The sequence below is a fragment of the Lineus longissimus genome, chromosome 7 (genome assembly GCF_910592395.1).
Source record: "Lineus longissimus chromosome 7, tnLinLong1.2, whole genome shotgun sequence".
In the NCBI taxonomy this organism is placed as follows: domain Eukaryota; kingdom Metazoa; phylum Nemertea; class Pilidiophora; order Heteronemertea; family Lineidae; genus Lineus; species Lineus longissimus.
In genome coordinates, this window is record NC_088314.1 from 15,047,950 (window position 1) to 15,072,863 (window position 24,914).

Here is a 24,914-nt window from a genome sequence, read left to right on the forward strand (position 1 = left end):
TGGCATGAATGTTTTCCCCAGAAACAATCATAACGTGTGGTTACCCTGTTTCTAAATATTTTTGGTCTGAAATTCACTGTACTGAGGTCAATTGAATTCGAAAGTCTGCTTTATGTTTCCAGAGGCATATACACTGTACCAGCTCATTGTTGCTGCCTACACGAGGAAAGGCATGGGGGAAAAGAGCACATCATTCCAAGCATTGTCTGATGTGAAAGGTAAGTGCAAGCTCTGGTCAGTTTGTGTTGTGAAAATATGTATTGATCAAATTCAAATGTTAACACACTGGAAGACTTTGAACCAATGAAACGATTGGCAGAAATTGGGACAAAGTGATAAATCTTGATTATGGCATATACATAATATTAAAGGACTATTTTGCACATTAAGCATATTGCAACTGTTATGGTTTACATGTTCTTTTTATAAATGTACTGCATGCTTATAACTAATTTTTTCAACAGGTCCGAGTAAACCGCTGAATGTCAGTATTAGTGACAACGACACAAGTATTGAGATTAGCTGGAAGAGACCGGAGAAGTTCTGTAAACAGATTGACAAGTATTACATCACCCTGCAAGCTGATACAAGCACCGATGAAGGCCTCCTTGAGAATGAACATACCCTTGACCAACCTGACTTGGTGGCTAGAGAAAATCTCAATGTGAGTTATTGGCTTATGCCAGACCTGCATGTAATCTGCGCATCGAATATTGCATTCATAGTCTCAGTCTGGACAAAAAATTATCACCCTGTGAGGAATCAATTTCCAAACATGCCGAGAATAAGGCACGCTTCCAAACTTACCAAGCTCTCTTGTTCTGGGGAGGAGAAAGATTTTGTAAAACTAGTCAACTCACCCAGTCCCGTACACGCAAGCATTTTTGGCTCACCATCTGGGTGAGTCTATACAATACCACAGTGTCCGTCGTCTGTTGTCGTCGTCATACCCTATTTCAAAAACAGTGGCAAGTTTCTTAACTGCTAGGGTATGAACTTGAAACTTTGTACACAGGACCCCCAGGTCAGGTGACCACTGACAATGAATTTCAGTCCGATCTGATTCTTAACTTGGCCACCAGGGGGCCAGAAGTGGAAACCTAAAAAGTATGATATCTCTCTTATGAGTGACTCGTTTTTGATTAAATTTTTATGGTACGCTCTCTTAGCAAGGATACACCACATATCAAACAGGTTTTTGGTTTGACCTTATTTTCAAGGTCACAGAGGTCAAATGCCGTAAATTGTCCGTTTGAGTGTAACTGTGGCACGTTTCTTATCCGATGAAGCTATGAACTTGAAATTTAGTACACATGACTCCCTACATCATGTAACATCTGACACCGAATTTCGGTCTGATTTCTTTCTAGATTTGGCCGCCAGGTGGTCAGAAGTGAAAACCTAAAATTGAAGATTTTGCGCCGACACTATAGAGTAAACCGTGGTCGATTTACCTTAAAAACCAGTGTCTATGGTGTCATATTGTGTATTTTATCTGTGGGCCTAAAAAATTAAAAATATACCTTGTAACTAAATGTAAATGTCAATACCAGGTTCTATAAAAGTAAAGTTTTGTTTATCATAGTGTCACCCCTAATGAAAGGGCCAGCCAGCTTTTCGGCTAATGAGACACTCTTTGCTTCAAAACTCCTATCTTTAATGCCAGGCGCCTAGCAAGAAGGCAGTTTGTACCCTATATTTAACTAGCTGGCGGCTAACCAACCGGCCGCATCGGTAAGATGTTACCAGCAGACCTCGAACCTTCAACCTTCCGTTCATGAGGCGGACGCCTTAATCACTGGGCCATCGAGATCGGTGGGTGGAGAATTTCATGGACTTCTTTCCATTTGCAGTATTATATTGATGATCTTCGCCCAGGTACTGAGTACACAGTAAAGATCTGTGGCGCCACTACCAGTCTCTTCCATGACAAGAGGGATTATAAAGGTGCCTACTCTGATCCTGCTAAGATTGTCATCAGAGGTAAGCACTGCTCTTGGCCTTTTGAAGACAATTGCTGTCCTGGGAACCTTTTAGTATAAGCTTAGTTCCATGACCGTAGTGAAAACAGGATATTGTTTGGCAGGGGTTGACATTGAGCCTTTCTGACCCAGAAGTTAAAACAGCTCCTGGTTTTTCAGATTTCAAGTGTTTTCGGGAGTCCTTTCACTGGAGCCAGGAGCTATTCAAGTGAAGGCACTTGCTCATCATTTCCAGACCTTCTGCATTAATTCTTTAGTGTTTGCTACTAGTTTGCCTCAAGATAACAATTTGAATTCAGTGTTTTTGTTATGTGTAACAAAGTCCCTCTTTTGATTGAACCTACCCCACTGAATTGCAATACAGATCATATTGAAAAAACGAGATGGCAGCACTGCAATCAACTCAATCCACACCTTTTCCCCAAGATTGGATAATGCTAGCTATTTTTAATGAAAGTTTTCCAAAGCTAAGTTGGGATCGAGGTTACCCGGTCTGGCAAAGGAAAAGTTACACTTCGAAAACCCTGCGGTAGCGAAACAGTTATATTGTTTTGTTTTTTTCTGATTAGGGGGCCAGGGCAACAAGGATAACAGTCGTTTTACTGCTGGTGTTGTTGGCGGTATTGTCACTATCCTCATCCTACTCATCATAGCTGTGGTGCTGTTTATTGTTTACCGACGGTATAAGGTCTACCGGTATCTGGATCAACGGGATCCAGAGATACAACCCACCCCTGCAGTCATTCTAGATGATTATGGTAAGTGAGATTTCACTTTCTGTTATCTATTTATGGTAGGTTGCTTCCAATTCATTCTCAGACATGCCAATTAAGCATATTGTCCATTGTCCTCCGAGATAATTTTTTACCAAGAAAAATCTGAGTGATTTTGTTTGTTTTGAAAACTGTATATGTAAGGAAAGTCTGCATGGAAGGACTCTCTGAAAATATGGAAATTTCTCAAATTTGGGAAAAAATCAAGATCTGATGATTTTTTGGGTTGACATGTCTGGCTTCTTCTACCTATGAGCAAAAAGAAATTTCACACATTCAAACAACCATTCAGTGCACTCTCTCCTTCTCAGAGTTCCTGCGCTGCGCTAAACAATCAATTCTGCACACGCTGTAGCATTTTGTGCACAGTTCTCACCTCAACTGTTCAGGAACAATCAGTAATTTCTGATGGTGATGCAAAAAGGTGCCAATTGATCGGAGTCAAACACAGCACAGGATCTTTCTGAAGGAAACAGTGTGTATTGGTTGGCACTAAATATGAGAGAATGTTCGAAATAATTTTTTTGGGGTTGAAATCGCTTTATACCGGTTCGTCTTCATGTGAGGGTAAAAGAGTGTATGTTGTACATGGTATCCAGAATTATAACCGATTTCTGGGAGTTGAAGATTTTTTATGACCTTTCCGCCAACTCTAAGCACTTGGCCTCATTGCTGTGATGCAAAGGCTAGCAAAATCAACAGCAGTATTCACTTTTGGTATAAATACAGGCATCAAGTATTAGAAGTAATAGAAAAAAAATCAAGGAAGACCTGCCTTGTCCAACTTCTAAAATGTTGATTGAAGATTTTAAGACTACTGCTTGGTGAATTTTGTCTCTGCTCCCAAAAGTCCATGGAGGCATAGTGAGGCAGCAGCACAAGATCGTCGGAGGAGAAGAAGACAGTGGACACCGATGCTCCTGATGGGGCAAACTAGTTGGTTGTCGGGTCAAAATCTGAAATAGACAGTGACATCTGTTGATCACTTGATCACTTGACCATGATGGCTTCTAATGCCAAGCAACCATGCTGCTGTAACCCAGATGTTCTTGACACTTCATATTGGATGTAAAAGAAAATCTTTCATTTGATCTTTACTTTAGCAAAATCAGAAAATATAGGAGGTATGTGTCTAAATATATAATGAATGTGCTTTTTATGCAATGATGTTTGTGTTATTGATCTGTTTTCATCTTGATTTAGGTTATTGTGATTTTGTTTATTTTGATTTCGTTATAATCCTCTTTTTTTGATCGAACATTATTATTGTCAACTCTCCATTTCAAATTATTCCTGCACTAAAATTCGTTTTTGTGGTCTTAGCTCTAGGTTTATTATGTGCTTTTCATTTTATGTGCTTTTCATTTTTCGGGGTTTGCTCAATTTTCTGTTGCACTGCGAATAAATGTTGTGCGTTATTCAATGAATTACAATGCAGATCTCAATTCTGCAAGGTCTCTGATGAGCAAGTCTTCACTGTATTATTTTGAATTGGCTGTTTGCAAAACTGATTTTTGTCATTGCAGAACCTAAGACACTGAATGACTGTTTAAATGCTACCTCAATTGGGTTGGACAAAATTCAATAGATTTTTGTTAGCTCTTTAATTCTATCCTTTAAAATGTTTAGAGGAAAACAATTGTGTGGTCTTTTTTCCTGTTTGCAGATAGTGCCACATGTATACTATTCCTGAAGCACTGCTTGGTGTTTATATCTTAAAGCTGAATTTTTAAACTGACCATCCAACAGCAACGTCAATAAAGTTACCTAGCGTTTGCTATAAATTTACACTAAGGAAATCACCTCAGACACCTTAGCCTTGAAAAATTCTTGCTTCATTGCACCAACTAGGAGACTCCGGGATGGTAAGGTTCAGGAGTAACACAACTGGAAATAAAGAAATTAAAAATCTGCACTGTACTATTGGTCAAGACATTGACTGATTATCTACAGAAGCCCCCTTAAAACTCAACACGCTAGCTACTGAACCCCCTGGCATATACAACTAATTCTTCTTGCATTTTGCGTTTTGTTTTCTGTTCTGCCGTTGTTCATTTCGTCCCTTTGATTCATGTCATTCCTCTCAGTTGTTTCATTTGGTTTCTCAATGTTCTATGAATATTATGGTAATCTTTAACTCTTGATCCCTCCCCCACTCCCTGGCATAAGACCGAGTTACAAGCCAATAACCCGATGGCCTAACTTACTAATCTTTCAAATCATAATTGAGGTTCCGAAGGAATAGGCCTCTCGCCAGTCTCGGGGGTACCTACAGTGTATGAATTGAAGGCAGGGGAGGTCACATTAACTTAAAGAGGGATCTACGAGCTTCTGCCTACGTCGAGGGTCAGTTCTGGACCACATCCACTCTTGAAGAAAAAATTGACATTGGCAGATTTCAACAGTGGTAGAAAATCCCGAAAGATAAGACAGAAACTGCCAAATTGTTTGTTCAAACCACCCTTGAATCACTGTTTCACCTGTGTAGGGTTCTGTGTACGATTAAATCTGATGTGGTTTTTGTATACATTGTCTGTACATGAATTTTAGTAAAATAATTTTTATCTGAGAATTACAATCAACCCCAGGTTTTGTGGGCTAGCTGTCATACCTTTGGGCAATATAAGATACTTATTAAATATTCACTAAGTAAACACGTTTTATGGTAGATCATTCCAACAGTGGTCAAATATGAAAAATGGCTACCAGTTTTCCCAATCAAAGCATTTACAATTACTTACCCTTCCAAGTACAAGAAATCGGCCATAAATCAAATCCTGATCTACAAAAATTTAAACACATCTAGTCTAAATCACCAGATTCCATACTTCCATGTAAAAATGATTCTCAGACAGACCATCATGGAAGCATTTTGGGTGTCAAGCTATGCACTACCAACTTACAAAATACACCCATGTCACCACCAGACAGCTAAACCTTCACAGAAACCTAGCATTTGATTCAGCAGAATAGCAAGTGCATCCGTATCCTTGACAAGCGGGCTACTATGTTGACATGGGATATTCTTCTGATACTTTCCATAAATTGTTGTGCACATAACTTCAATAGTTGAGAATCATGTACTACAAAAAGAGGCATGTTGGTTTATACTAACTTATTTAAACTTATTGTCAGTTATGAGCATTTGATGGGGGTTTGAACTCATGCATCTGTGGCACCATTTGTTCACTGAAAATTCACCTTTAGACATGTTAGATTAAATCCTTGCGCTTGAAAAGAACTATTCTCATTAAGTAATGGGCAGCTGATCAGTGCCTTCCACAGGATGGATGTCCATTAAAACGCGCCCAGCTCAGCAACAAGATCAATGAATTTGTTGTATCTTCAATTGCCATTGTATACCAACATTAATTTGTTAGTATTTTTAGAAGGAATTGCTTTTGCACTGTCCTTGAACTATTCAAAATCCTACAATCGTCCTTTTCTGAAGATGCAAGCTGTGGTGACCCCATTGTAACTCCTTCATTTTACCAGTTGTTCTTTTTGGATCAATGATATAGAATTCTACATCCTGTCTTTTCTCTTCTTTATAGATCCCAATGAGAGCCATACAGTGACAGTAGCAGACTTTTCTGATCATGTGACAGAACTTCACAGAGACAGTGACCTTGGCTTCTCGCAGGAATTTGAGGTGAGTATTTTGACTTCATGGAACACCACCATTTCATGCCTGTTTTCCAATTGGCATTGTGTTTGGGGTTTTCCATGTGTAAGACAGTGTTCCAGGCAGTAGGCAGTATCCAGTTTCTTCCAAAATATCTACATTTTTGTACATCTATGAATTTGAATTGTTTCCCTTTGCAGGAAATATTCCGTAATACAAGGACTGACCTAACATTCGATCATTCCATGGACCCGGAGAACAAACACAAAAACAGATATGTCAATATCAATGCATGTAAGTTAAATAGTCGACCTGAATATTTGGACAGGCGCAACAAAATCCATAACATGTTTTCAGTGCAGAATCATTCCGAAATCCTTATTTCCAAACTGCATTGCCAGTGTTCGAAAAGTAGTGTTTTTACTCGCCATTGGCAAGAAGAATATGGCCTTTGGCGAGTTCTCTACAAAGTCAGGTTGCCATTTGGTGAGTAAAAATTGCGATTTTCGAAGGTAGAGTTCGCCAAATGCCATAACTTCAAGCTGACTTGAAGCTGGCTGCACACCTGAATCCAACTCTGGCATCCAGAAGAGTTTGACTGAATGCTGCTCGCCGCCGAAGTTGGCATCAAGAGGATCTCGGTGAGCGCATACCTGGTAGTCGGAGGCATCTTTTGCCACCACTTTTACCCATCCTTGTCCGAGACAAGACCACAATTGATTTTTTAAGCCTTTTAGCAGTTAAATTGTCAATGTTTGACCGCGACGCATCAAAGAACGCGTGGTGTTGTGAATCTGAAATTTAGATTATGTTATTCCGGACAGTCGGGCAAGTAAATGGTGAAAAATAAAATGGTGATTGACCACGGAAATTTTTTTTTAATCGACAAATTAGACAGACTTTGATATTTCCACTCTTTTCAGCCAACTGGCAGAAAAAACTCAAAACACGCCCCCTATTACCAAATTAGCAAAATTCGAAATTAATTTTTTCATCAAATAATTTCTTTATATCTGTAGACTTGCCACAACAAATATTTTTTCAATACCTCTCCAAATATGTACTTGAGAGTAAAAAACATGCACTCGTCTAATAGATAGGCCTGGACCCTCCAACCTATGAATATTCATTAGTGGTCTTGTCTCAATGAAGGTACATTTCAGGGGTTAACATTTTGAGATTTTTTTCAAACTAATGTACATGACATCCCACAACTCTCCAACAAAGGAAAGTCATATCTGGACATTTTTGGAGAAATGAGAGACATTTCAAAGAGTGGTACAACTGTGCCAAAGCGACGAAAGAGGACAAAATCGACAAAAAGTCATGATTTTGCACCCAACAGCACCAAATTCAAAGACCTGCCCTGGCCAGAATAAGCAAGCTATGGAGCTGAAACTTTAGGATGTGATTTAGGAATATCTTTGCTGCTTAGGGAACAACTTTCAGAATCAAGGCCTAAGTAGTTTCAAAGAAATTACAAAATGAATGGCAACACAACAAGACTTGTAAAAATGAAACCGAACTTAGACCGGGGTTAGGTTGACTCTTATTTGGGTCAAATTAAGTTTTTTTCTCATTATTTTAGCTTGTTTTGACCTTAAATCATCAGCAATACAATATTCTAAATGGATTAGAGTGATTTGAGCACATTCAAATTTTTCACTATATTGACCCAAAATGTAGTGTAAATAGAGACAAGACCACAATTGATTTTTTAAGCCTTTTAGCAGTTAAATTGTCAATGTTTGACCGCGACGCATCAAAGAACGCGTGGTGTTGTGAATCTGAAATTTAGATTATGTTATTCCGGACAGTCGGGCAAGTAAATGGTGAAAAATAAAATGGTGATTGACCACGGAAATTTTTTTTTAATCGACAAATTAGACAGACTTTGATATTTCCACTCTTTTCAGCCAACTGGCAGAAAAAACTCAAAACACGCCCCCTATTACCAAATTAGCAAAATTCGAAATTAATTTTTTCATCAAATAATTTCTTTATATCTGTAGACTTGCCACAACAAATATTTTTTCAATACCTCTCCAAATATGTACTTGAGAGTAAAAAACATGCACTCGTCTAATAGATAGGCCTGGACCCTCCAACCTATGAATATTCATTAGTGGTCTTGTCTCGTCCAATTCTTCTCCATGGGGGCTGCCATTTTGAAATCATGTGACCCAAAACTGCCAGCTGATTGGCTAGCCTTGCCGCCGACTCCACCCAAAGACCTTAATGTCGAACGTCTTTTGTCATCTACATGTAAGTTGCAAAACGACGTCAATGACACAAATATATTATCACATGTCTGACAATGAAGGGCGTGTTCAAATTCACAGAGATTCAAACTGTTGCCACCAGCTACTGGACATGGTGGAGGATCCGGCTAACTGTGAGGCTGCCACTGAAGTCTGATATCGACCACCTGCTCAGTATGCATCTTAATAGTCATTTGTTGCAGTTTGATTAAGTTCGAATCATAATGTGGGTATTCGTTGCAGATGACCACAGTCGATGCATTTTGCGACAAGTATCTGGCAAACAAAAACACATGGACTATATCAATGCTAACTTTGTGGACGTAAGTAGAGCGTATTGCGTAATGTAATAATTGAGTTCTCGTCTTTTTCTGGTTGAAGTTGACCATTCCAAATTGAAAGAAAACAACAACCACTGATGTAGTGGCATATAAAGCTACATCCAATGGAATCTGATGATCTTTGTTCATAGTGGAGGTTGATGTTGAGCTTGCTATGTTGGATGCAATCGAACGAAACTCTGACCAAAGAGAGATCATCAGTCTGTTTTATGTGGTAGATTTAAGATTTGATAGAACTGAGAAATTAACACTGCACTGTTGGTCTTTGTACTATTAAGGCGAGACCATCAGGTGTTGAATAGACAAGTAGGTTTTTTTCTCTGATTGTTAATAACTGTTCTTTATGAGGAGCCTGCACAACAAAACCTGCCAATAGGGGGCCCTGCAGGCAAGTGGACCACGGTGGTAATGAGAAAGCCATTTCCCAGGTCAACGATTATTGAATATGTCATCCCTCAATTACTCTACGTGGGGAAATAGCACCAAAAATGTTGTTTTATTTGTCCTTAATTCTATTTTGACGAGTTTTAGGGAGAAAATCAACAAAACTTAATTGCCTTTTAGTACTGGTGCTGCCATCTGGATCTTTAGTTCTGCAGGTTCCTCATTATTTTCCCATTCCATTCAAGGGCTACCACAAGAACCGAGCATACATCGCTACTCAGGGTCCCCTGCCGTCGACGATTGCCGACTTCTGGCGAATGGTCTGGGAGCAGAACTCTAGTGTCATTGTTATGATAACAAACCTCGTTGAGAAGGGAAGGGTAAGCTGGAGACATTACTGTTGACAACTTTATTTATACGTGGCCATATGTTTCAGCCAAACATTTTTCTTCTTCATTACATTTTTTGGGGAGTGATTCAATGACAAACACATTTGATTTATAGTTTTTCCATGATTTGTACATTCCTGTGAGTGTTAGAGGAGCCAATCTGACCTTGATTTGATCTTGACCCCTTTAGTGTCAAATGTGGGCATCATTTCTGCATTCCACCAAAAAGGTTAAGGTGTTGTAAGACGTTAACAGCATGGTGTTTTCCTAACGAGTTCTGTGGTTTTCTTCAGCATGTTATTTTTGTTTCAGGTGAAGTGTGACCAGTACTGGCCAAATGAAGGGACAGAGACCTATGGCCTATTCCAAGTCAAGTTACTTAATACCCACACCATGGCACACTACACGGTGCGGGTGTTCACCATCCGTCACTGCAAGGCACGGAGAGTCAATGTGGTGAGTGAAGAAGCGATCCGATTGTGTTCCAGGGGCCATCTCAAAGTGTCCCGAGCAAAATAACTTCTGATATGACCTCCCATTCATCTCCTGCACGCTGATGTCAATGGTAAATGCAAGCCTGAAAAATAGTGTCTTTATCTCAATTGGTTCAAGACAAAGTGTTTGGCAGAGTTTATTTTGTGCCCGACACTTTTCTGTCAGATATTGTGATACATAAAGGCATTGTAATGGATTATTGTTATGATTGTAGTAAAACAAAGTTTGTGCCAAACAATGTCATCACCAACTCAATTGAGGCTTTCGTATCAGAGTTTGGTGCTGACCTTGACCCCTTCACCTATTATTCAGGTTTGCTGATGCCTCCTACCTCTTTGCAAAACTGTGATTTTTCACACTGGTGCATTAGAGTTTATCTCTGATTTCACCAAAGCGTTGGTTTTAGAGGGGTGAATCTTACTCCTTTCCTATTTTTTTCACTCATCGATCGTATCTGCCATAAATGATATTTCCGTACAATCGGTCCATTCAGTATAATGCACCAATTTAGTGGTGCATACACCATGCATTTTAAGCATATGTCGCGTTCAAATTCTTCAAAACATAGCTGGTTTTCCTAAACTCTAGATCCTGGCTGCAAAGTCTTCTGATCATGCTGGCTGAAAGCTGACATGAAACTAATCTCTAACACACACCTTCCACTTGTTGTTTTCCAGCAAAGGACCTCCGGGCCTAACAAGGTAACTCTCACCTCACTTTAAGCAACCCTCTCGCTGTCAACTCTGTTCAGGATATATTGGGGCTGTATAGCGCAGATGATGAAACCAATGTTCAATAAAAATAATAACAGTTCTTGTCACCTAGTTACCTTGGGTTGATCTCAGTGTGGCTGGTGCTTCCTAATGTAATTGAGAGAGCAAATTACTTTGCCGTCGTATGTTTCCGTCGGGATTTCCAATTCTAAGTACATTACTGATATTTTTAACAAGCTTGATACTGTCCTACACATGAAAATGATGCTACACTGTCCATACTCAAGACTACTTGAGCCCAAAATTCTTTCGAAATGTACTGAATTTGGCACCAACATCAGAAAGAAGAATGTACCGGTAATGAATGCACTTTCCCAGATTTGGAAAATCACTCCTTGATACCAAGGGGGTTCTGAGATAATTTCAACCCATCAAATTTCTATGAAAAGAGACACACATGCCTTCATGTATTTATTATTCTTCCAACTAGAGATATGAGTCCATTCTTTCATTTAGAGATTCGAGTTTTATTCTCTGCTCCCAACAATATAAACATGGTGTTGGTATTGAAATGTGATTTTATTTTGCTGCTCTTTGTACCCAGCGAGAGGGTTCAGGCTCACAAGCGCTTGACATGGAAGAGTCTAGACGAAAACATGCCGTGAAATGAAAGCAAACCCCTTTTACCCAGTAGTGAACCAAAAAAATTACTTGTAAATTGTATGTAGCCAGTGAAAGAGCAATGATTGCTATATAAACCCTTCATTGAAATGATCACCCCCTTGAGACTGACTCATGCTGATGGGTAGAAGATAGCTTGATCAGGCTATGAAGATAGCTTGATCAGATTGAAGATTCTGCATGACTGATAATCGTGTAGAAGATGAAATCGATTCGGATTTCTTAATCAATAAAGTCCAATTGCGTAAGAGGTTCTAACAGTTGCACCTTGCAACATTTACCCCAAAGGGATTGTAAAAAGATGTACATGTAACAAGGCGGTTTATTTTCTGCATGATAATAGACCCCAAGTCCTTCAGGCTTTCGTTGGGCCATGGGTTCAGTAAAAAAATAGTTATTTGCCTCCAAATACATCATACATGTATAGTTGTCTAGACTCTTGTCATGTTGACCATGTTGACTGAAAACATTATCTGTTCATTTATGATTAATCGTTTTCTTGGCTTGCTTTATATTTCAGTATTTTTCATTTGTGGCATGGTTATTCTATCTATTCAATACTCTGGTTTGACGTGACACAGATTCAATCCCCATCTTGTGCCCCCCGCCCCCCACCCCACTCTCACCCAATAATGGCGTGATACAACATAAATACAGACTTTTTTGGTTTTTAGCTCACCTGGGTGATCTTATGTCGTCACGTCTTGTCTGCCGTCCGTCCACAATGGGAGCACGCTTGCTCACTATTGAGTCTAGAAAGTTGAAACTTGGTGTGAGGATGTCTTATGACAACATGACTTGACACAAAAAAAATCATCGCCATTTGACCTACTTTCTGGGCTCCAGGCGGCCATCTTTGAAAACCTTATTTTGTCAATATCTCATGAACGCTGATAGCTAGAACAATTAAATTTTTACTGTCTATACTTCTGATGAGGCTACATGACATAATATACGGGTTTTTGATTTGACCTACTTTTAAAGGTCACAGAGGTCAAACTCTAAAATTTCAGCGAAGGTAGTCCGTTTAATTGTCCTAGACTCTTCAAATTTGATATGTAGACACCTATAGGGCATCTGTACATATTGACAAAAACTCAGGTCAATGTGACCTACTTTTCAGGTGTAAGTAGGTCAAGTCATAAAACTCAATGTGAGTTATATCAAGAAACCTTCACTGTGTGATTCTCAAAGGTGCATCATTGATCGATGTAATCAAGATTGACATAGAGCGTATAACATTTTGACCTTGATCTAGTTTCCAAGGTCAGAAAGGTCAAACTCTAAAATTCCACTGAAGTTGATAAATTTCACTACTATATGTCTGAGATTCTTCAAATTCTATATGGAGACACCTATTGGGCATCTGTACAAGTTGACGCAATTCAGGTCAATTGTGACCTAGTTTATCAAGTTCACAGAGGTCAAACTCTAAAAGTGTCATTGACAGTGCCACATTTTGTCATATCTAAAAGCCAATTTAACCTCCATATGTCATTTCATCTGCAACTAAATGATTCCCAGGTGAGCACAATGTCCCAATGACATTTCATTAGTTCTCTGTTCTCTGGGGGTCTTGCCACCAATCAATTTCTGCTAACGGTACTATAAAACGCCAAACTTTCACACCGTTTCATTTTTGCGATTAACAAAAATTTATCAAAATATTTCAGTTTTTCTAATCAAAAGATATTTTCCGCAATTATTATTTTGGCAAATAAGGTTATTCGCAAAATCTGTGAAATGAAACGCCTGCAAAAATGTGGTGGTTTACAGTATCGTACATGTACATGTACTGTCTGTTGCAATATCAAATGTCTGCATCTACTTTGGTTATTGATTGAACCAGTCAACTTGGGTCAATCTGTGATATATCTCCATGATGCACCAATGTGAAGAAGTCACTTACTAGACAGGCAAGGATCCCCTATGGACAAGTGGTAGCTAGATGAAGCTATTTTGCCCTTTACACCCGCTGATTCGACTATGCCAGTCATATCGGCTGCAGCTTCATCAAAGGGTAACCAACCCATCGGTTGACCTGTGTCTGAAAATAGGTTTGCGCAAAAAAATGCACATCTGTGCATGTCCTTGTTCATTCAAACTTTCACCTGTGCGTCCTTGTTGAAGCTACGCCATACAGCGGTTGATAGCTAGATTGGGCTACAACTTGCCCATCAAGGATCCTTCCCTGACTGGTTACTTCTTGCAGCTGAGAATGGGTTAGAACTCGCTGTTAGTTACCCATATCATTTATGTATTTAGGGAAGAGTCTTATGAGAAAGCTTGCTTGTATTCGTTTCACATCACCCAGGAGATCTCTTGTCCACTGTCTATTTGTTTGTTCATCTGCGCTGATGGAACATGTCATTGCTGTTCAACCTGATCCAAGCACATGATTGGGAACAATGTTTACAATTGCATCGTGGGAACAATGTTTACCATGGCATTTGTGTTGATTCATGTCACACTAATGTAAGAAACCGGGCCTACCACAATCTGTAAACATTCTCCTCAATAGACAAATTCGAAGAAGACGAATCAGTGCCAAAACAAATCAAATGTGCCTCTCAGAACACGTCAGAAGGCCTAAGCCGACTTCGGACAATGCCTAGAGACTAGGCGATCCTTTGTTCAAGGTGAAACGCATGACTGGTCAGTGCCAAAAGAGGCTTCTTGCAATTCGTCTATTCAAAGCATTGGATCATGGATGGTGGATTCAAACTTTGGTGTAATCTTATTATCAAATAATGGTTAGCATGCTACTCGTGCTTGGTCCTGTGTTACACCAGAGTCTCTATACAATATTGTATTGAAAAATTGTATAGAAAGACTCTGGTTGCACTGACCATTAGTGTTCAGTCTTGATTCATTCTGTCACTGCCAGCTTGGCTAATGTTGATGAGGATGCAAGTAGGCAATGTCATGTATTTTTAGCTCACCTCTTAGCAGAGGTGAGCTTATCCCATACCGTGGCGTCCGTCGTCCGTCGTCGTCGTCGTCGTCGTCGTCGTCGTCGTCGTCGTCGTCGTCGTCGTCGTCGTCGTCGTCCGTCGTCCGTTAGCAGGGCACGTTTCGTAACTGTTAGAGCTATTGAGTTGAAACTTGGTACACATGTACCCTTATGTCATGACACCTTGGAGACCAAGTTTTGGTCCGATTCGTTTCATGGTTTGGCCACCAGGGGGCCAAAAGTTAAAAGTTAAAATATGCAATATCTCCCTTAATAGTAGTCGGGAAATTTTGAAAAAAATATGGTAGGTACTTCTAGCAAAGGTGCATCATATATCCTCCGGGTTTTTGATTTGACCTCCTTTTCAAGGTCACAGAGGTCAAATGGTGTAAATTGGCCGTCAGGCCGTAACTATGGCACGTTTCTTAACTGCAATGACTATTGATTCCAAATTTCGTACACATTTACCCCTTAGTCAGGTGATCTCAGGGACCGAAGTTTGGTCCAATATGATTCACCACTTGACCACCAGGGGGCAAAATCCAAAAACCTTAAAAATGTGATTATTCCTTAACTTCTTGCCAGATTGCCACCAATTTGATATCATGGGTACATCTAACCACCATACAGTATACGTCACACAGGTTTTTGATTTGACCTTTTTGTCAAGGTCACAGAGGTCAAATGGCGTAAATTGGCCGTCAGGCCGTAACTATGGCACGTTTCTTAACTGCAATGACTATTGATCACAAATTAAGTACACATGTACCCCATGGTCAGGTTATCTCAGGTACTGAAGTTTGGCGCGATCTGATTTGCCGTTTGGCCTCCAGGGAGGGGGTCAAATCCTAAATTCTTCAAAATGCCATTATTCCTAGTAATTACTTGCCCGATTGGCACCAATTTTATATCATAAGTACATCTAATTCTAACAACCATTCAATGTGTCACCCGGATCTTTTTTGATTTGACCTACTTTTCAAGGTCACAGAGGTCGAATGTACTGTAAATTGGCCATTTTTGGGAAATTGTAATTGCTTGGACCTTCATCAAACCTAACACTACATGACACAATACCATGCTCTTAATCCATCTTTCCTCCACATGAGGTGAGCACAATGGCCCTGGCCATTTCATTCATGTTGGAATTGGAATTTCCTTTGTTGCAAACAGGAGTGGAGGTGATGAAACATGTCAGGTGTCGGGAAATGTGCTGTCCAAGGCAGTCAGACTGTCTCTCCTGAAGACCTCAATCCTAGTGTGAACTCAGTCTACCCTCCGCTCATCATTGTTAGTGGAATTCAGGACCAAGGAATTCAGGAAGTGTTGGACTGTCAGCGCTGCACAGTATTCTGAATACATGACCACCTGTCACCTCCGAGGTTGTCATACTCACTCAGAATGCTTCCCCATTTGATATAGAAGGCGACTCTCTCTCTGATAGTGTTGGTCTCTTCCAGGTGTCTCCATACTCTCTAACATTATACCAGAAATCACCAGTATCATTTGTAGATGCACAAGATTCTTATTGAATATTTCCCATGATAGTTTTCTTTTCCCTTACGTTATCAAATGAACCCATTCTTACCTTTGATTTGTTTTCCAGCGCCACCACCAGGGGGAGCGTCTAGTCTACCAGTACCATTACACAGATTGGCCCGATCATGGCGTCCCTGATTACACTCTGCCAGTGTTGACACTTGTCAGGAAATCCTCGCAAATGGCATCAACATCAGAGTCTGGGCCTATCATCATACACTGCAGGTAACTTGAACTTCAAATATTCATGAGGTTGTTCTCATAATGTTTCAAGGCATGTCCACTCTCTGTTTTTTCATTTCAATGGCATGGGGTTATTTGTATGTGCGAATTTTCCGGGGACAAATTTTCCTAGAGCCAGCCACGTGTAAGATCTTTGCTCGGGTTATCCCCCGCTGCTCCTCCATACATACCCTTTCCCCTAGATGCAGTTATTGATGGAGGTCAGCCAGAGGACAAAATCAAAAGTTGTATACCTACAACAATGGCTCCCCCATCCATCTGCTGATGTTTTGGTGGTTGTTCTGTACAACTATATTTTTTTGGTTTCCATGTTGAAATGATCTGCTGTTGATCTTCGCCTCTCTCTTTACAGTGCTGGTGTTGGTAGGACGGGAACATATATCGTCCTCGACAGTATGATGAAACAGATCAAAGACAAGGAAACAGTGAATGTGTTTGGCTTCCTGCAGCATATTCGCAACCAGAGGAATTTCTTGGTACAGACAGAGGTATGATATTTAGTACATCATTATAAACCACAATAAATTGCCTAGCCTATTCTGTGAGGGCTAAATCATGCAAGGCTCGTCCCCTCTGAACCTGTTGAAGACAGGTTTGCCTGGCTTTTATTTTTGCATTTGTCACATTAACCCTTTCGCTGCGCTGCTCAAAATTATTTCAATATTGATTCCTTGCTGCCCCCAAAATACTGTAAAAGCCAATTTTAACATAGGTAACTTTGAGGCCAATATACAGCCTGAAGGAGAAGAGATAGAGCTTTGGACTATTGGAAAAGGTTGTTGGGGACAGCATGGACTTTCAAATTATGCATTTGTCAATCACCTGAAATTATGTTAATTAACTACATAACGCTAATTAGTATTAATCAACGAGGAGAAAAACACCATTTTTCATCTTGACCCAGGCTATCACTATCATCCCCCTCGGACCCTGAATCATGCACACTTTCAATCCCCATGCACGCTGTGTACATCGGCATTATATTCAGAATCATAATCACTAATCAGACTCGTCTTCTAACGCCTCGAATTCACTATTTCATCAATTATTGATTCTGCAGTTCGTTGAACACGTGACTGAGGCATTTAAATTTGTTTACAAAACTTTGGACTCAAAATATCGCCTAAACTTTGAATAAAAACACCGAAGTTTTCACCTAGAAATCGGAAGTTCTAGCGGTAAACAACATGGCAGGACACCTAGCGACAAGTTACTGTACTAATTTGCTATTGAAAACATCGTCTTATTCAGGTCTCTCCCAAGTCGCAGTTCTGCGTACATCCGCACAGATCGGAAATTTTTTTTGGTCGCAAAAATGCGTACATCCGCAGCGAAAGGGTTAAAAGATTATTGTGAAAATATAACTTTATATTTTTGATTTTAAAATAGCACGCTAAAGTTGTTTTCAACCAAACTGCAATGGCTACGATTATGATACAATGGTCCCTAATTTCACACCTCGGTCCCAAAGTCACATGAACCTACTCTTTGCCATACTGGTACACTAGGAATGTGAACACAGAAGTCAACCCTTGAGTCAAGTCCTAATCAAATTCAAAAGAAAGATTTGCTGTTGATAAGATAGGCCAACATGGAGAGAAAAATTCCAACTGGTACTATTACGCTGTACTAATGCAAAACACCACAAACATATTGATTTGTTGAAGTCTATTAATTTCCTCTCAAGAGGAAAATTTAGAATAAATAATGAAACTCCATTCTTGGTTGGTTTGCCTATATTTGATAACTACATACATGTAGTGTTGTACATGGACTTCACAATCGCCTGCTCCACTTCTGAATATTTCTGGACCCTAACCCTCGTCAGAGTGACTTGGTCGGCTCTTGATCTGGATTGCTGGGAAGTTTGCTGAAAAAGTAATGAGTTTAGAATGTTTCATGAGGTGATGATGACTTTGCATCGTTTGTTTAGATGCCTTGTTGGTACACTGAAGTCTCTTTATAACCTCTGACAAAGTTGGAGGAAGCATTCTCAAGAATTAGTGTTTGGAACACCGCACTGGAGGATCCCCCTCTAAATTCCACTCAGACAGGGAGGATGGGGCAAGAATATAGGCCCAAACATCAGAGGTTATATGGCAAAACTCAGTCTTCACTGCCACCGCAGCCCCATCTATACAACTTCGTTCAAGTTTATGGGTAGCAGACAACATGCCTGCATCACTATACACCAGTAGAGCTGAGCCAGATCATACCAAACAATACACAGAAAGGTCTATCATAGCGACCGCTCAAGCCGTCGGTGGTAAAAGCGTGTATCTGATTGCGATTGCTATAGCGTTCGGCGGTAGTCAAGAGGTTAAACATGGCTCCTTCCTTTTAATATGTAGTTAAAGATGCTGTGTGACAAAAACATGAAATATAGTTCAAAGTAGGCATTTTAAAATTTAACTATAAAAATACTGTATGATAAAAAAAAGAAAGAGCTGACTGTTTCATGTTAAGTATGAAAAAAACTTGATAGATAACGGTATAATTTATTATTAATTCCAGGAGCAGTACATTTTCATCCATGACGCGCTACTTGAATTTATAAAGAGTGGTGGTGAGACTGAGATTAAGGCTCCAAACTTACAGGATTACATTACCAAGATCACCACTCTTCCTGAGGGTGAGGAGGAAACAGAACTAACCAAACAGTTCAAGGTAAGATCACCACACTCCATGAGGGTGAGGAGGATTAAGAACATACTGAATAGATCAAGGGAAGATCACCACATTCGCTCAAGGTTTATGGGGAACAGAACTTACCAAATAAATCAAGGTGAGATCACCGCACTCTCTAAGGGGAGAGGAGGAAACAGAACTTACCAAACACTTCAAGATCTATTTGATACGTTAAACCAATGTGATCAGGTTCAACAGTACGCAAAGGTATTCAGGAAATGTTTTGGCAAAATATCCCAGTCCTGTGGTTTGTTCGGTCTTGACAGTTAACTTGTCCACAGACTGTATATTGGATTGTGTACTTGTTCAGCATTTGATTCGTTTGATGGTATTCTATTAAGCCTTCCGTCCTGTGGTGGTCATGAAGTAAGCTTCTCAAGGTCTGCTTGCCTCCCCATAGCTCGTCATGACGGTCCTCTTCACCTGAAAAATTATTGTTCTGTCCTGCATGAAAGAGTCTGCACTCATGCCGAAATGGGTGGGGTTTCTCCAGTATCTACATGTAGCATAGTACTGATTTGGATAGTACAAAGACCATGATTTTAGGTCTGTCATCATTTTCAGTGTGGAAAAATTGTTCTTTGGTTTTTGTCCACAGTCGTTTAGAGCTCTGTATTAACAGTATGCTCTTTCTTTCCAGCTCATTACTAACTACAGGCCAGCACAATATGAGCTCACATTTGCCCAGAAGTCGGTCAACTCACCAAAGAACCGTTCTCAAAACCTTGTGCCAGGTAGGCATCTTTGTTTGGAATCATTTACAAAGAAAGCATATGACAATTTCAGGTGTATAAAATGAGAGGGGTGGCAGGGGGTATGTGAACTAACTCTTTAAAAACTGAAAATTGCCATGGTGCAAATGTTGTTCCTGATGAATTTCAATTGAAATTTTACTAAGCCTTTTTTGCACACAGTATTGTTGATACATGAATCCATACAGTTTGGATTGTATCAGACAAGGCCTTTGGCATTGTTTTCTCATAGTCTGAACAACAACGATTCAATATCCGAAACACACAAATTACTTGTGATCTTAAGCAAATCACTTTCCCATGTTTACTTTGATTGTCGTGTCATTTGAATGTGACCTAAAGCTATGATTTGTGGTTCGAGGTGCAACCCAAAATTATCTATTGAACATGCTACATTCTCACAAGTGAAAAGCAGGAGCAGATGTCGATGAACCCCTCATATTTGGCCGGTGTGGAGTCACCTGGCAAGTAACTCCATTTGGCATCCTGTGGTAGTGGCATGCAATAAACACTTGCAGGAGTGAACATAGGTGACGAAGGTAATGAAACTATTGTGTGAGGAATAATCCCCAACCACTAATCTCATGCCATGGATAACAAGTTTGTGTCATTTTTCAGTCAATTCCAAGAGGGTCATCTTACCTGCTCAACCCGGTGTGGATGGTTCCGACTACATCAATGCTTCCTATCTACATGTAAGTACTGTTGTTGAATCTGGTTTAATGAATGTACCAATTCGCCTTTCTACCATCACACAAATGGTGTAAATTGTCAACCCAATTTTTACTGACAATTACTCCAACATTCTCATATATTTTTCTGACAACATTGGTGCATTCAATCCGCAAAAAATCCTGAGATGCGCTCCAAAATTCCCGATTGTTCCCAAACATTTTTGAACAGTCTAGTGCACAATGTGTGCAAAGTGGTGCACCTCGATCGTGTTGGCTCAATGCAGAGCAGGAACTTGAATTGATCAATTGTGTTGAGTTTTTTTTGAAACTGTGCGAGGATTTACAATTTTAAAGGGTTTTTTTAAAAGTTTTTTTAAATACAGAATATCGAAAAATTGAGTTTTAAAAATTTACTATCCAAGGCCAACACCATTCCTGCTCGGTTGATTTCCTTGTGACGCATTTCAATATTAAGTAAACATTGTCATGATGCTGTAATAATGCACACAAACTTACTATAATTTGGGATTCGTAGTATTTGTATTTCAGTCTAATGTCATTGTTGAAATTTATGTTCAGCATGTAGGAAATTTGCAATTCAAATTCAGTTTTTAAAAATTTTTAAAAAACGAAGTAGGCCTCTAAAGGCTTAATTGATTAATGTTCTTATTTCAGGGTTATAATGACAAGAAGGAGTACATTGTGACGCAGCATCCTCTGGTGGAAACGCAGCAAGACTTCTGGCGCATGGTCTGGGACCAAAACTCAAATACTGTGGTGCTACTCTCAACAGTCGAGGAGAAGGTACATGTACATGTATTTTACTACTAACCCTCCTCCCGTCCTCATAATTTTATAAACATCATACTTGCTTCTATTAGTAACTGCTCTGTATGTTCAATGGTTGTGTTATACATGTAGATGAGAAGTGGGCCTTTAGCAAGAACATACAATCATGCCTATCGATTGTGTCTTAAAACCTGCAACACCAATACTGCGAATTTCAAACGTAGACCTATGATCCTGCAACATGCCACGGTCCACTGAGGTACACATTACTTGAATGTATGCACAGTGTCTACAAATGTGATTTTATTTTGCGGGCAATACAAAATAATGCAGAAACTCACGAGGAGGAAAAGGACTGGTCTCTCCTGGCAGTTTCAACCGCCGGCATGTCGGATCATACTGAAAGAAATACTTTCGTTCAAAGGACAAAGCCAAAACCACCAGTTACAAACTTCACTCTAAGTGTCCGCATTATAATTGATAATTGTTTAGGATTTACAAATAACATTACAGTACAACCTCTTTACTGCGGACACCCATGGAGGTGGGCATTTGTGCCCGCAATAGAGAAGTGTCCTTAATAGGGAGGTTATGCCATTATTGTCCAATAAGTGGATGAACATGGAGGGGTTAATCCTACATAGATGTACACGTATTACATGTTCCATTTGGGAGGGGCAGTTTTGATGAAAACAAATCAGTTTTAAATATAAACTTATTTCAAATAATTTGATATAATTTACATGGGAATTCGAAATTACTTCACACCTAATGTCATTTCTGGTGGAGGTAATTTTAACTCTTTGAGATTGCGTCATTTTGTTCTGTCGCTCTACCAGGAATGTGTGATTTTTCTTGAAAAACACTGTTTTCAACTAAAATAAAAAAATAAAACCAATCATCAAAGCTACTTGCATTATATATCTCCTGAAAGGTATTTCCGAGTACTTTTCTTTGCTTCATGGCATTCCAATTTAGGTAAAACACCTAATTTACAGTATTTTTTAGACATTCCACTGTGATTCTTCTGGAAAGCCACAAAAAGTCATAAAAACAACACAGAAAATGTTCCTAGAACTCCCTAGCAACAAACTGCACAATAAAACATTATCTGTTAAGGCATCCAAAACCTCATTGGCTGTAAATCTGAATTGACCTGACATTTTGACAGAAAATCGTCTGCCAGCTGTCACCTCCATATACACCCAACCATCACTTAACCATAGTAAGAATGACTGTATATGTCTCTCAGAGCGATTCCAGACAGTGCTGAGCACAGCTAAACCATGTGTAGAAAGTAATGTATGCAACGGCATTGGTCGTTCAACGTTACCGATGCCTGATTTACCCAAACGACTTATACCGTTCAACAGTCTTTAGTTAATTTGCCAACATTGATATTATCAAGTTGTGTTTGTGAGCTACTGTACATGCATTATCTTCAATGATTGGTGTCCTTTATACATGTAAGGATAGAGCATGTGGTGTGTTAAATAAACATTAAGACTGACTGTGGTGTTAAATAGAGCATGAAGACTCATTGTGGGGGATTCCCTATACCATAATCACTGGCGTGACGGGCCAGCTATATCATGCATGATTGTATGGACGGCAGAGGAATGAATGTAGTGTTCTTTGATATTATCGGTCTGGCAATATTTAAAGCTATCCAAAGCTTTTGAAGCACATATACTGCTTAACAATTTGACTATCTTTTCATTCTATTGGATACCATTTATATAGCCTGGTAGCCCAGTAGCAATATTTTAGAAGGTGTCCATTGACATGTGAATACACCAGTTTGTTTCACAGAGAATTACTCAGTTTTCTTGTGGCAGCAATGGGGCTTTTCATTCTGTGATTTGGTTCCTGTCAATTATTGTAGTTTGTCATCATGTTTCAATGTTTAACTGGAGGTAATCTCAGTGTAAGTGTGGGACATGATGAGGATCTAAAGGAAGCGATTTCTAGAGGAGATTTAGACTGTGTAAAGGAGGAAATTTCCAATGGTGCAGATGTCCAGTTCATGCTCCCCTTGGCAATTAAAAAAGGAAATGTGGAAGTTATCAAAGAACTCATTCTTTGTGGTGCTGTTGTCGATTTCAAAAATCACCTTTTGCATTTAGCAGCACAGCATGGTGATATTAAGCTGCTAGGGGAGTTTGTGAAACAATCTAAACATGTCAAAAGTGAAATCGATGTCAACATTCAGTCCAATGGTTGCTATCCAGTTCACTCGGCTGTAAAAGGTGGACATATTGAGGTTTTAAAGGAACTGATCAAGTTTGGTGCTGATGTCAATGTCAGAGATGGAAGTGGCAGAACTCCTTTGCAATTGGTTACAAGATATTCATATGTTAGCAACTATGGTGAAATAGTTCGAGAATTGATATGCAGTGGAGCAATCATTGACACTGATGATTCTTCACAGAGTGCAGGGGACATGTCAACACTTCCCTTTATGTATATGAAGAATGAACAGGTTTACATTGAAACTATCAATTTCATGATCAGCACCACAAATAAACTTGTCCTTTCAGATAAAAATGCATTGCATGCGGAGTTGCTGAATTGCCGTGTGTCCATTTCGGATATTCGTGACTCCCTCTGCAAACACCAGGATGTTTTGAATGACCCAGGCTATGGTGGTAGGTCTTTGCTGCAAGACATGGTGGCCCTTGGTAATAACAGCTTTGTCAAAACATTATTGCCAGACTTGATTAGTGTTGATCCCAAAAATGTCAGTAGCCAGATACTCCTTCATTGTGCAATACCAATAGGAAATGAAGAGGTCATCAATGCTCTGATCGCAAAGGGATATCGTTTGGATGCTGTTGATGATTCGGGACGCTCAGTGTTGCATCTTGCGGCAGTCTATGGACATTGTAGTTTAATTGAATCATTTCTTGCAAAGGGTTTAGGCCCGAATGATACAGATAAATTTGGGAGAACCAGTCTTCACTATGCCGTTATGTACAGGAAGGATGAGGCAGTAAGAATTCTTTGTCAAGCTGGGGCAGACCGCGATAAAAGGGATTTGACAGGTTTGCTCCCTGGTGATTATTTGCACCCTTGTGAACAGTCGTGGCTCACATCTCAGCAGCTCCTTGGAAATGTGCAACCAATCTCCTTCCTCACATTCCAAGATGGCGGAGAATTTAGTCAATCATGCAGACAAACACCTACAGATACTAATCTTGCAGATGTTGCTAAGATTCCTGGTATAGGAAATGTCGATATTATTGAAGAATTCAACAGGGAACTTTTCATGAAAAGTTTCAGAAACAAAATCAAGGGTGTTCTCAATGAAGCGATACCAGAAATTGGAGACATAGAAGGCAAATTGATTGGCTGTGGAAGCTGTGTGGAGGGAACAAAAGTTGGTCTGCCTAATGAAATGGATTTCCTCCTCAGTGTTTTTTCAGCCCGTCCTACGTTCACATTTACTGAGGGATATGTCGATATGTCACACTTAGATATGTCGGGTACTGGACCACAAACATCAGTGTCTGAAGTATCAGTGGGCGTCAATATCCATGGATCATATAGTATCTGGTTATGGACTCGACTCATGACCTGGTGGGGCCAGCAACAGGAAGATTGCCAACAAGTTGGAGCGACATTCCAGATGC

The 24,914-nt window shown here is 39.7% G+C and overlaps 1 protein-coding gene across 4 annotated transcripts in view; it reads left to right on the top strand.

Annotated features, from left to right (window-relative positions):
* LOC135491698 (tyrosine-protein phosphatase 99A-like) overlaps window positions 1-24,914 on the top strand; it is a 69,570-nt gene that overhangs the window by 28,300 nt on the left and 16,356 nt on the right. For 2 of the 4 annotated variants that reach the window (XM_064777718.1, XM_064777721.1), the window contains exons 9-25: window positions 123-218; window positions 465-664; window positions 1,854-1,983; window positions 2,552-2,740; window positions 3,859-3,879; window positions 6,310-6,407; window positions 6,581-6,674; window positions 8,885-8,964; window positions 9,612-9,746; window positions 10,068-10,211; window positions 10,928-10,951; window positions 16,204-16,361; window positions 16,732-16,867; window positions 18,894-19,046; window positions 19,708-19,801; window positions 20,438-20,514; window positions 21,169-21,297. In XM_064777718.1, coding sequence (XP_064633788.1) covers window positions 123-218; window positions 465-664; window positions 1,854-1,983; window positions 2,552-2,740; window positions 3,859-3,879; window positions 6,310-6,407; window positions 6,581-6,674; window positions 8,885-8,964; window positions 9,612-9,746; window positions 10,068-10,211; window positions 10,928-10,951; window positions 16,204-16,361; window positions 16,732-16,867; window positions 18,894-19,046; window positions 19,708-19,801; window positions 20,438-20,514; window positions 21,169-21,297 — 1,958 coding nt within the window. The remainder of the gene's footprint in view (window positions 1-122; window positions 219-464; window positions 665-1,853; window positions 1,984-2,551; window positions 2,741-3,858; window positions 3,880-6,309; window positions 6,408-6,580; window positions 6,675-8,884; window positions 8,965-9,611; window positions 9,747-10,067; window positions 10,212-10,927; window positions 10,952-16,203; window positions 16,362-16,731; window positions 16,868-18,893; window positions 19,047-19,707; window positions 19,802-20,437; window positions 20,515-21,168; window positions 21,298-24,914) is intronic. The other 2 variants (XM_064777720.1, XM_064777719.1) reach the window with 2 other exon arrangements.